We start from the raw sequence: 12,733 nt of genomic DNA on the forward strand, positions 1-12,733 counted from the left end.
ATGTGTAAAAATAACTAAAGATCTTACTTCAGGTAATGTGCTAATATTTTTTCTTGGTTTTTAATTTTTGGTTAGGTATCATGTTTAGGTATTCATTTCGTATCTAATGCCTTTCAAAAGAGCGTTGTGCCACTAATGATTCACAGTAAAGCAACAGCTTGACTAAAAAGGAAAATACTGCACAGCTTCTGTTGGGCTCATCAACGTTGCCACTCACAACATGGCGGCGAGTCATCTGTGGTTATCACGTTAAGGCCACAAGATGGCGACGTAAACCTTTGTTATTCACAACGTGAAAGGATATTACAAAGTTTTAAAAGAAATAGTATGTTCTCTATGTAGAAGACAATTCTTTATACTAAACAATAAACATAATTTAGAGGATATTTGTTAAATTCTAACTGCATCTGAACGACAAAGTGTAACAAGTTTTGGGTCTCGTTCCATCCTCGTTGGGAAAACTTTTTAAAATGAGTTACCTCTACTTTTCTTTCCAAACACAAAAATGTTTGTCGGTTGTTTAAACAGAGAACGTATTATATTTTCATCTGATTTTCCTAAATTCATTAAAAAGTAACGATGAAAGTTCTCATTGTAGGACTCCTTAGAGAGACGAGACAGGAAGTGGCGTCACGGAAGAGGAAGCCGAGTGGCGGGAATCAAGAGTTAAAATTATGGCGTTTTAAAAGTGGAACAGTGATTGTAACAGTTAGCGTGATAAAGTTAGCTGTTCCTTTAGCATCTTTAACCTGGTCAGAGCTAACAGGAAGGCCCTCCCGACTGTAAGTGATTCCGGTTATTCTCCGTGCTGTGAAGCGTTTTGGGGTGGAGGTATTAACTGTAAACAGTCCACGTGTGGAGGGCATGAAATTATGGAAGTTGGTAAATATCTGTTTAGCATAACTTCCACAGTTTGTCACTTCACAACAGCAAACTCTATCGTATATTACTGGGACTCCATGAAAGTCCACAAAGTTCTGCATGTAAGCTTGGAAATCTGGATGTCTGCCCGGCCAAACAACGTGCTTGTTTATGTTTGAATATGATACAGTCTGTTTAAGTTGCCCCATTTTCCAGTTATTTCCCCCAAATTTCACGATATTCCCATAATTAATTACTAATGGAAAGTTTCCAACATGGAATATTTTCTTGAATCCCCAGGCTGAACTTCCCTTGAAAAGTTTTCAGAGGTTTCCTGGAAATAAGATGTCTCCATCGTGTTACTTTGTTTCAACACTGACTTTCTCCTTCCTTGTCCTCTTTGTTGACATTCTCTAACAAACATCTGAAGTTTTCACAGAGCTGGATTTATATGGAGATTGATAACTTTACACACATCTGGACTCTATTTACTAATTTATGAACATTCCTGTTGCAATAGGTTTTATTTAAGGATCTCAGAGTATAGGAGGATAAATACAAATGCAGGTGACATCACATGTATTAATATGTGCTGCTTTGTGTCTGTCTGCTACGTTAAAATACCAACAAAGTTTGTAAAGTGACAGAATGTCTAAAAGCTCAAGAGGTATGAATACTTTTGAGAGCTGCTGTAAATGTATTTGAAATTGTGATTTTGTTCTTCCTGATTATTGCTATTCTAAGGGATTAAAACATAAGAAATATAATTTTTTAAAATGTAAAGTACTATGTAATATTTGTAGTGTTTGTACTACAAACACTGCAAATAATAGAATGTAGATATAGTTCTATAGTTTCAGCAGCTGAAATCAGATATTTACACTGTACAAAAATACAACAAACATTTTCCTCCCTGTCTGATAAGTAAGATTAAAGTTTCCCTGTTTTAGGTCAGTTAGGTTGTTAAATACTAAAATTATTTGGTTCTGTTGAATGTCAGAATAATAAATAAATAAGAAAAATGTTATGAATTTAGTCAAATGTAAAGGTTTACCTTAATTTTGTGGGTTGATTTCAATAATTAATTCCTCTAGATTATTCCGATTAATTGTTTCAGCCATACAGTAATCTCATATTTTTTTCTTCTATATTTTGGAAGGGGAAAAAATGAACAAATTCCTTGTGAACATTTTTCAAAGTAGCACCACAAAATCAGTGAATTTGTTTGGTGTTTTTTTTGCGAAAACAGTGTGAAATCCTGGAGGGACTGAATTGTGTATTTTCCTCTGAATCCTGCTTCTGTGTTTTTTATTTTTCATCACAAACCGTGAAGAAGAGCATTTTTCTCCGTCTGCGTCAGATGTGGAGCAGGCCTTGGCGTTGACAGAGGTCATGTATTTTTCATAACGTTTGTCCCCTCTCCTCCATCAGGCCGGAGCAGACCAGGCATGAGTGGCGCACACCTGGAGGAATGGCAGCACAGGTCCTTTGACATTTCATCTGGCAGCTGCACACCTGAACAGAAGGCCGACGCCTACCGGGCCCACATCCTCTCCATTCAGTATGCATGGGCAAGCTCCCAGCTTTCTCAGGCCGGCGCGGCCGGTCTGCTCAGGACCTATTCGGAGCGCTACGCCGCCGTGCTGGACTCGGATGACCCCCAAACGGGGCTCAACAACTATGCAGAGAGCGCTCTCCATCTGGCCCGCAGTCAGAGGAACCTCAGCGACAAATGGGAGTCGTCGCTAACGGCGGAGAGCGTGCTGCGGATTCCCTCAGTGCAGAGGATGATTCCGGCGAGTTCAGGAAGAGAAAGCTTCCTGGTGGCACCAGCAGATGTTGACATACCTGTGGGACACGAGAGCAGAGGGGACCCCGCCTCAGCTCAGGTTCAGTTTACCGCAGCCAGTCGAGCACCGTCCAGCTCCGAGGTTAACAACGTTATCAGGAATCTAACAGAGAGACCGAGAACTTCAGATGGGATCTCAGTTAATTCAAGCGTTGTCCCTCGACCCGCAGTACGACCTCAGTCAGCGTTTGGTCATTCTTCTTCATCTGGTCCTTCAGGAGGCGCACAAATCCATCAGTCCTCCTTCTTTCCCTCCTCAAACCCGTCCAAACGGAAGAACTTTTACAGTCCAGACAAAAGCGATGGCATTAGCGGCCAACATGGAGGTCCAGGCGCAACCGAACCCCGCGCTGTGAGCAACTTCAAAACCGCCCGGGAGCAGTTCATCGTCAATCAGCAGAAGAAACACTCCTACCAGCCCCAGAGAGGTCACCCGCCTGGGATGGCGGCGGCCATGAAAAAGTCTCTGGGGGCCAACAGATCTCGAGGGGCGTTCTCCAAGTTTGTGTCACCGATCCCCCGGCCGGAGGACGAAGACGGCAGTAAAAACTCCAACCCAGAACCTCAAATCCTGGACGAGCGACTGAAGAACTTTGAGCCAAAGATAGTGGAGCTGATCATGAGTGAGATCATGGATCATGGCCCGCCGGTTGCCTGGGATGACATCGCTGGCCTGGAGTTTGCGAAGACCACCATAAAGGAGATTGTGGTGTGGCCCATGCTGCGTCCCGACATCTTCACCGGGCTCCGCGGGCCGCCTAAAGGCATCCTGTTGTTCGGGCCCCCGGGAACGGGGAAAACGCTCATCGGAAAATGCATCGCCTGCCAGTCCGGTGCCACCTTCTTCAGCATCAGCGCCTCGTCACTAACGTCCAAGTGGGTGGGCGAAGGAGAGAAAATGGTCCGGGCGCTGTTCGCCATCGCCCGCTGCCACCAGCCGGCGGTGATTTTCATCGATGAGATCGACTCCCTGCTGTCCCAGCGGACGGATGGGGAGCACGACTCGTCCCGCAGGATAAAGACGGAGTTCCTGGTTCAGCTGGACGGCGCTGCCACGGCAGCCGATGATCGCATCCTGGTGGTCGGTGCCACCAACCGGCCCCAGGAGATCGACGAGGCCGCGCGGCGCCGCCTGGCAAAGCGCTTGTACGTCCCCTTGCCCGAAGCCGGCGCCCGGCGGCAGATTGTGACCAACCTCATGGCGCGGGAGAGAAACCACCTGAGAGGACAGGAGCTGGAGTGCGTGGTGGCAGCCACAGAGGGTTTCTCCGGCGCCGACATGACCCAGCTGTGCCGGGAAGCCGCCTTGGGCCCCATACGCAGCATCCAGCTCAACGATATTGCCACCATCAGCGCAGATCAGGTGAGGCCGATTCTCTACGCCGACTTCCAGGAGGCCTTGAAAACGGTTCGACCCAGCGTGTCGGCTAAAGACCTGGAGCTGTACGAGGACTGGAACCAAACCTTCGGATGCGGACGGTGAACTCATCTGCCTCCGCTTGAGACCAGGAGGTTCTTTTTCAAAGAGCAAATAAAATCTTTGAGTGCTGGAAGACATTACCTCTGAGTTCATGTTAATAACACAAAACAGAAAAGAAAATGTATTTCTTTTGAGTTTGATACACAGTGCAAAAATATAGAATAAATTCAGTGGTTAAAAAGGAATTCTTCCTCAGAAAATTTCTAATTTATGCTTCCCACAGAAAGAACATTCTCTCCTTCTGTCAACAGGTGGGGGAGGGACTGAATGCTAAATGCAGTCAGGACATTTCTTTTACTGGCATCTCTTCATTTTATGCACATTTCAGCAGTTTTTATACCATAGTAATGATAAAAACTCTACTTAGGCAGACCGTGGTACCAGTAACTGGGCAGTTACCAGTTAGCACCTTTATGGTGGTTTTGTGACTGCAGTGTTTAAGTTACCAGCAGGGCGGCGCTTGGAGGTATCTGAATTTGATCAGGTGAAAATCTTAAAGCTGTGGTTGTGAAATGCAACAAATCCACCTGAAAAGCTTTGGATATTAAACTTTAGCTAAAGGATTTATCGCACCAGCTTCTAGAAATAGTTCCTCACATTGAATCCAGTTTGCTGCTCAGATGTTTGGTTTTTCCTGCTCTATATTTGGATGAACTTTCCTGAAGGTTTTTGGTTTGGTCTTTCAACTCTTTTATTTTGAAACCTTGAGTTTCTGTTTTCTATTGTAACGTGATTTGAAGTTCGTGTTCAGCACCTTGTTGGCTTCACAGAGCATGTTCCACCTTTTAGTTTTTATTTTTTGAAAAGCATGAATGTTGTTAGGAATATTTGCTCAAAATGTCACATAAAAATATAAATTTCATATCTGTAAAGATTATAACCCAGAATAAAAAATGAAAAAACTTTTCTGTTTCTTGTGCTCAGCGACTCGGTTCTCCTTGCTGATCTGATCCACAGAGGGCAGTGTCATCCCTTCAAGTCTCCCTGTCCTGAAATCTTCCTGACTCTGGATGTGTTAATAATATCTACGGAAGTTGAGCAACACTGAGAGAATCCTGAGTTTCATGAATAGTAAAAAAAGTTTTCATGTGCTTTTCCTCCCTTCCTGTTAGAGTCAGCTGTGGAGTCGACAGAAAAAAACGGCTTCTGCAGCTCGACTGATAATAAACATCCATGTTCCTGTTTCAGCTCAGATCCTCATCCAGATACTTGATGATTGGTTAAAACATCTTTATTTGGAATAATTGTCCGTTTCTTGTGGTAGTTTTGGCTACAGAATAAAAAAAAATGTAACACTCACTGGACATTTTCACATTGTTACATCTACAAATTGCATTGTTTTATCTGACAGACATCAACAGAAGGGTTGATTTTGAAGTCTTTCCACAATTTCTCATTTCAATTTAGTTCTGGACTTTGACTAGACCATTCTAACACATATTTATTTTGGTCTAAACCACTCCAAATCTTTGGTTGTATGTTTAGGGTGGTTTTCCTGCTGGAAGTTGAAGCTCCACCCCAGTCTTCCCCATGCAGCCTGACTCAACTCTGACCAGCTTCCCCGTCTCTGATGAAGACAGATGATTCTACACAGTGAACGGCCGTGACCTGGTAGGTGTGTAGTTGTACCAAGATGTTATTTTATACCCTAATCCTGTCCTAAACTTCTCCCTGAACGCTCTGATGTGTGTAATGTTCAATGCAATTAATTGCCTTTTTAAAGAAAAAAAAAACTACAAAGGTTCTGGTTGCGTTTCTGACGTAAATCTGACGCACAAGCTACATCCGCTAACAACAGGTGGACAACAAAGCCACTTCTCTTTTAATTTTTGATTAAAAATGATCGAATAGTACACTGAAAAAAGACTATTGCTGTGTTCAACTTCAAGATGCCTAAAATATCATCTCAATGCTAAACATGTAGCAGCAGCACAGACTAATGTCAGATTTCACATTTCTAAAGAAGTTCCATGAATGATCAGGACTTCCTGAAACACTTTGCACCAAAATGATGCTCGGAAACAAAACAAATTAAAAACAATAAAAATCTTTGTTGTTGAGCTCATGTTTTATTTGTTTAATAATTTAGCAGCAAAAATATGTTTTGAATTGAAAATGTTGATTATTTTGTCTATGTACTTTTTGATAAAAATGTGTTTAAATAATTATAGACCCTCCAATTAACTCAATTAAAAAGAAAATATTGAGCCTCTCTCCACAACTCAGTTTCTTAATTAAATTATTTTTGCTCTGGTAGCATATATCAATTTTATTTACCAAGCTTAAAACAAAAAGTACTAAATTATGAAGGGAACTGTTAATAGACTATTAGTTGTACTGGATTGCTTTAGGGCGTCAGAGTGAAGGGGCTGAATACAAAGACAAATCAGTCCTATTAGAAATTTCACGTTACACCTTTTATGTTGCTCTGTTACATAAAATACATTGAAGTTTTTATTACAGTATGATAAACGTGGATAAGTTCTCGGGGTGTGAATACTTTTGCGCTCAGCTGTAAACAGACTTTTACAGACTGTGCACAAATTAAATGAAATTTTCATGCAGAATTAATGAGCAAATCTTTGAAAATCTGGAGGACCATGAAAAAGGACTTTCATTTATTTTTCATCTTTTTGTCAAGTCCCTGATAAATATTTCAGACTTGTGTGCTTGGCCACTCTATTGAAACTTTGTTGAATTAGCCAACAGTGAAATCACACACACACACGCCCACAGACACACACACCCAGGGGTCTTTCTCCGAACACGGGGACTCCTCACAGCTGGACCGGGACAGATGCACAGAATTCCTCTGGTGCTGACGGGATCCATCGGGTCCGGTGAGTATCAGCTGAAAAGTGTGCCATATGGTGAGCGCTTGTAGTGGTTCTCACATCTGGGCCGGGGCGTTCACAGCCTACACAGCACATCTCCAGGAAGAATCTTAAATGTGTGTGTGTGTATTAGTGGTGGGACTTCATTAATCATTTTGATCAAGTTAATTGCAGGGTCTGTAATTAATTAATTGCTTTATAATCAACATATTTATCAATAAAATAAGCAACATTTTCTATTTAAAAACTCTTTTTACTGCTAGATTATTAAATAAAAAAGACAAATTAGCACAATTACAAAGACATTTATTGTTTTTAATCTGTTATTTATGTTCTTCAACCATCAGATTGGAGCAGAGTGTTATTTTACCCATTCAGCTTTCCAGTGTTTCCGGAACTGATGATCATTTATGGAATTTCATTAAAAATGTGGACTTTGGACGTTGACATTAGCGTCAGCTGCTACATTAGTATTTAGATGCTATTTTAGGCTTGAATAGCTTCACTGTTGGGTTAGCTCCTTTTAATACCACAAGTCTTTTCCCGCGTCCAATCAGATCGTTTTTTGACGCAATAATTAACCCCCAGTGGGTCCAGAGAAGCTGCTTTGTCGTCCATCGCGCCTGTTAGCGGAACCTTGTGTGCGTCAGATTTCCGGCTGCTGGGTTAAAGTATTTCTGAATTGAATTGAAGAATATATAATCTACCCAAATTATAGTTATTTTGATTTTATTTACGATCATTTTCAACTGTTAGCAAATCGTAGCAATTGGCTACGTCACAAAATGATTTTTTTCCCCCGGAGATTTCAGTTCAGAATATTCACATTGGTTTTTTCCACCACTGGTGTCACTGAACTAAAAGATAAGGCCTGAAATCTGCACTGGTTACATCCTCATCATAAGGATTAGTGTCATAACTTTTTTACCTCTCAAAAGAAAATAAATAATTGCAAATTTTACACAAGGGATAATATAAATCCAATATTCTAATGTACCTCATAGGGATACATTTTTAAAGTATTGTTTGGTAGTGAAATCTTCTCATCTTGTTTGCTGATATCTGCTCCTGATCTGTTTTTCGTCTGTTGCTCCAGAACATTACGTAGGCAAGATCTGACTGCAAAGAATATGTGGGTTTGTCTGTATTTATAGCTGAACTGGATATGATTCATGTATACAAACAGCAGTAACTGAGTCAACACGAGAAATCTTCTGGAAAATAATAAGACTACAGTTTACTAAAATACATGCTGCTTTGTATAGATCTGGTTTCACATTCTGAAAAAAAAGATGGAGTGGAAGCAATTCTTTACTGCTAGGTCTTACAAGAGATGACTAAAAATTATTTCTAAATGTTTTATTTTTCTAAATTTTTAAAAATATTTCAGTGTGAGATTATACTTTTGCTAAAAATCTGAATTTATTTCAAGGATTTTTAAACATCTTCACCAAATAGATGTGGAGGTTTCTGTGGTTGCATGTAATACTATAGAAATCAGAAGCTGCCAATGACTGAGGCAAATTAAAAATATTCAGCTCATCAAAATGTCTTGTGGTGAATAATAGGAGAAAAAAATAGTCTCTGTCTTTTGTAAATTCCAGATCTTATAATTTCCCTGGGTGTATAGAAAAAAATCCTTACACTTCAAACAGACATCCATGTGAAATACATCAGAAAGATACAAGCAGACACATTTTTACTGCAGACTCTATATTTCACATTAGTGAGACGTCTGGCGGGTCTGCAGTTTAATCATATGCAGGGAAGTATCCCGTAAACGCAGAAATGCGTCGTATATTTGGATCTTGACGAGCCCACAACTGGAATCAGTTGAGTCTGCTTCTTGAAGGGTATTTTAGTCAGCAAAGGGTCGAAAAGGGGAAGTGAGATTTGGGATTCGGGTCGGGCCAGAATATCCCTCTCATGCAAATAGTACTCCCCCCTCCTGCAGAGTCCCAATCAAGCATGGGTGCAGAGAGGGGATTCCACGTTGGCTGCAGCTGCTTCCCGTTCCTGTTCAATCAAACAGCCGCCATCTGGAGGTGGCCGTCTCCTCGCAGCTCCGCACAGTTCCTCCGCTGGCCCTGACTCCGTCTCTCCAGACAGGCCTGGCCCTCAGACCGCCCCCCTTCCCTTCTACAGGCCTGGCCTTCCTTTCTGTCTGTCCTCTTCACTGCGGCGTCTTCTCAGCATGCGTCGTCATGCTTCCAGCAGTTATTTAAAACTGGTCCGCCTCTGCAGGAGGATTACTCTTCGTCAATATAGGCGTATCTCAACAAATCAGAATGCTATTAAAAACGTAAATTATTCCAGTGATTCAGTTTCCAAAAGTACCAATTAGGACTAAATAGAGATGATTAGCTGTAAGGGAAAAGCCGAAAGAGAAGAAGACTTTTCAATTGCTACCAAGGAATTAGTGCGCTTGATTGGCCTGCAAATTCCCCAAGTACTGAGTGCATATGTTTCATAGTTCTATAACTGTGATTATAACAACATTAGCTATGTTTTCATCCAACACTGAGCAAACTTTAAAATGTCACAGAAAAGAAAATGCACGTTGTTTCCATCTACTGGTTTGGAGCAACTCAACCAGGCTATGCAAAGGGTAATTTTGTCAGATGTTGGCGCTACACATGACTGTCATAAACAGGAAGTAGAGGTTGCAAGTTAGCATGGGCCACACATCTCAGAAAAATGGAGAAAGTCCTTTCCTCCAACAGAGGCCTGGACTTTTAAATCTTTCAGGGTTTTGTTCCTCTGGTATCCCACAGACCCACAAAAAGTTGGGGGTGTTTGATACGTCAGAACTTATTGGCAAATGTGTTTCCATCTCAAAACTGTCTCCAGTGAGAATAAAGAGATTTTTGCAAAGTTAAGGAAGTTATTCCAACTCTTCCTTTTTCCATCAGCCTTTTCTAATGTGATACTTCAATATGTGCATAGAAAAACATTGATGGAAGTATGGCTACTGTCTTGGTCCAATTTCAGTAGTCACACTGAGGTCCAGTTAGAACTGGTCCGAGGCTAAAAGATCTGAAAACATTATGCACCAATCAAAAGAAAGTTTTGGACAGAAGACAAAGGAGGACATTGAAATTTTTTCAATTTAATCTTCATTTAGTGGAGAACTTTTTTGCCATCCCACTTTTTACACAAAGACATTCAGTTTAGAGACCTAAAAGACATGCACAGCTGAATATCTTCTGCATAGCATCAGACATCACAGAGCTAAACATCCTCAAAATTTTCTGAAGAACAAGCATATAAAGCAGAAATAACATGGACCCCAAAACAGAACCCTGAGGTACACCAGGTGAACCTTCCCAGGATTGGCAGCCTTCCAAAATTTCTCAAAAAGCACATTGATAACTCATCCAGAAAGTCACAAAAGAACCCATAGCGACATCTAAAGGACTACAAGTGTCACTTGTTGAGGTCAGAGTTCATGACACGATAAGAAAACGGCTGAGCAAGAAGGAAAACAAGGGAAGAAATCAATTCAGAAAAGAACCCCAAACTCACAGTCAAACACGGTGGTGGCAGTATGATGATCAGGACATTTAGTGTCTGTTTTTGTATTTTTTTTCTCTTGTCATTCTCGTTTATTCCTTGTGTTAAGTTCAGTCGTTCTCACTATAATTTTTTTGATAAATTAGTATTTATTTCTGTTTATGGTTCAGGTTTCCTGTTTATATTTCCACCTTACCTCAGACTACCATTATTCTCCTGATCTTAGCTGCTCATCATTTTCTCACTTCACTTACCTGTTCCTTCCCCAGCTGCGTCCACTCACCTGTAATTAGCTCTGCTGGTCCTTTTGTCATTTCTAAGTTTTCCTCAGTATTTTAAAGCTCATTGTACAAACTCATTCAATAAATTAGAATATTATTGAAAAGTTGATTTATTTCAGCAAGTGGAGCATATTATGTAGATTTATTAGACAAATACTGATGTTTTAACACCTTTTCCTAGTAGAAGTCCAGACCTGCTGTAGCGTGACCTTCAGCAGGCTGTGGATGCTTGAAAATCCCACCAATGTAGTTAAAATAAAACAAAGAACGGGCCAAAACCGGTTCCTTCAAAACCAATTATTAGGTTCAGGCTTTTTAAGTAGTCGAAATAATAATCATAATAAAATCATCGTATTAAAACCACTTCTAGTGACTTTTACTGTCTTTGATTGATTATTTGAAACACTGAAACGTAAAAAAAATAATAAATAAACAGTGAAAAATTGTAACGGGGGAAATACTTTTTTCACTCTACTTTTAGGTGAACATTTATGTGTTGAAAATATTAGTTTTATTGGTCTAATGTAAAATTTGCATTTTTATAGGTTTTCATTGAGAAAATAATCAAAATGGAAAAAAAAAATAAATGCTTGTTATATATCAAAGTATTGACTCAACATGTGATTTTTAGTGTTGGAAATCAAAAATATCTTAGTAAATTAACTTTGTCTTTGTGTTTTAAATGACTGAGATTCTTCTGGATTTTGGTAGTTTATCAAATAAAAACATAAAAAATGATGGATGTTATGGGAGGTCTCGAATGCTCTGTAGAAACACACTAATTATGAGGAGTTTTCATTTATTTCCATCTATCTCATAATTTTCCTTCAGCGCTTTGTGTTCATTTCTTGACTTGAATGTCAGTCATTCGGTCTAATTGAATTTTATTTGACAGCTCTTAACCGCGCAGCATCTTGAATGACATCCACACTTAATTATTTCAGGAGAAGTTTGAGAGCCAAACTCCACCAATCATTTATGTTTGACTTTAAACGTTTTGACATTTAAAACCAGAAAACATACCCACTCTGTGTGCATATATAAAATATCCTTTATTGACATCTTGAAAGCGTAACTCTCTCTCTAGACGATGGTAACTTTACTTTTAGTATCCGATACAGCAGATCTCAATCCTTTACATGAACAGCCTCCAGCAGCAGACACAAATTCCTCTCACACACATTTTTAGTACAGCTGAACAGAAAAAAGATGCTATTCTATAACACAAAACATCAATCACTGTAATAAATATAAAAAAACAGACAAGCATGTAAATGTTTCATAAATAATCCCACAAAGACAAGCAAAAGGTTGAGACATGTTGAGACATCGACACTGGTCGATGACGGTTTTACCGGAATCTGGACTCACCTTTAGCTGATTGTATTTACCTCCAGTGTTAGCTGTGTTTTGTTTGCAATGAATCTTTGTTCTTTTTTATTTTGGTGCAAGTCTTGTTCATTTTAACAAAAAGAAAAAGGTTCTTTTGTATTTTTGGCTGCATTTTCTACAATGGTTGTTCATGTTTTCGGAAACATTTTATTTAAAATAATAAAAAAAAGAAGTTTTTCATATATTCATATATCAACAAACATGCAACATGGTTTAAAAACTTCCAGACATTAGGAGTGTATTTTACATCATGTATTTTTACACTTTTATTGCAGATGTGTGGTTTTTTTATGGTATTTGTTTTGTCTTTTTTGCACTGCAAAAACACTAAATTTTATTAAGTATTTTTGTCTAATTTCTTAGTACATTTGAAATAAGACAAAATTAACTAGAAACTTCAACCAGACAGATTTTTTTTTTTTTACTTTAAACATCGGAAAAAATCTGCCAGTGGAAGTAGTACTTTTTACAAGTATTAAGGAATTAGTGATTTAAAAGAAGCTCCTGTATTTATTTAATTTAC

At 39.6% G+C, this 12,733-nt stretch overlaps 1 protein-coding gene across 2 annotated transcripts; it reads left to right on the plus strand.

Moving 5' to 3' along the window:
- Window positions 1-624: 624 nt before the first annotated feature.
- fignl1 (fidgetin-like 1) lies at window positions 625-5,833 on the plus strand. Of its 2 annotated transcripts, XM_032552337.1 has the most exons (3): window positions 625-782; window positions 2,293-4,222; window positions 5,115-5,833. In XM_032552337.1, the coding sequence occupies exon 2, from the start codon at window positions 2,310-2,312 to the stop codon at window positions 4,191-4,193; it is 1,884 nt and encodes a 627-aa protein (XP_032408228.1). In that variant the 5' UTR covers window positions 625-782; window positions 2,293-2,309; the 3' UTR covers window positions 4,194-4,222; window positions 5,115-5,833. The 2 variants fall into 2 exon arrangements, with proteins under 2 accessions (XP_032408228.1, XP_032408227.1); XM_032552336.1 differs by lacking the exon at window positions 5,115-5,833 and having other exon boundaries at window positions 2,293-5,093.
- Window positions 5,834-12,733: the final 6,900 nt, after the last annotated feature.

Source organism: Xiphophorus hellerii, chromosome 22 (genome assembly GCF_003331165.1).
Source record: "Xiphophorus hellerii strain 12219 chromosome 22, Xiphophorus_hellerii-4.1, whole genome shotgun sequence".
Classification (NCBI taxonomy): domain Eukaryota; kingdom Metazoa; phylum Chordata; class Actinopteri; order Cyprinodontiformes; family Poeciliidae; genus Xiphophorus; species Xiphophorus hellerii.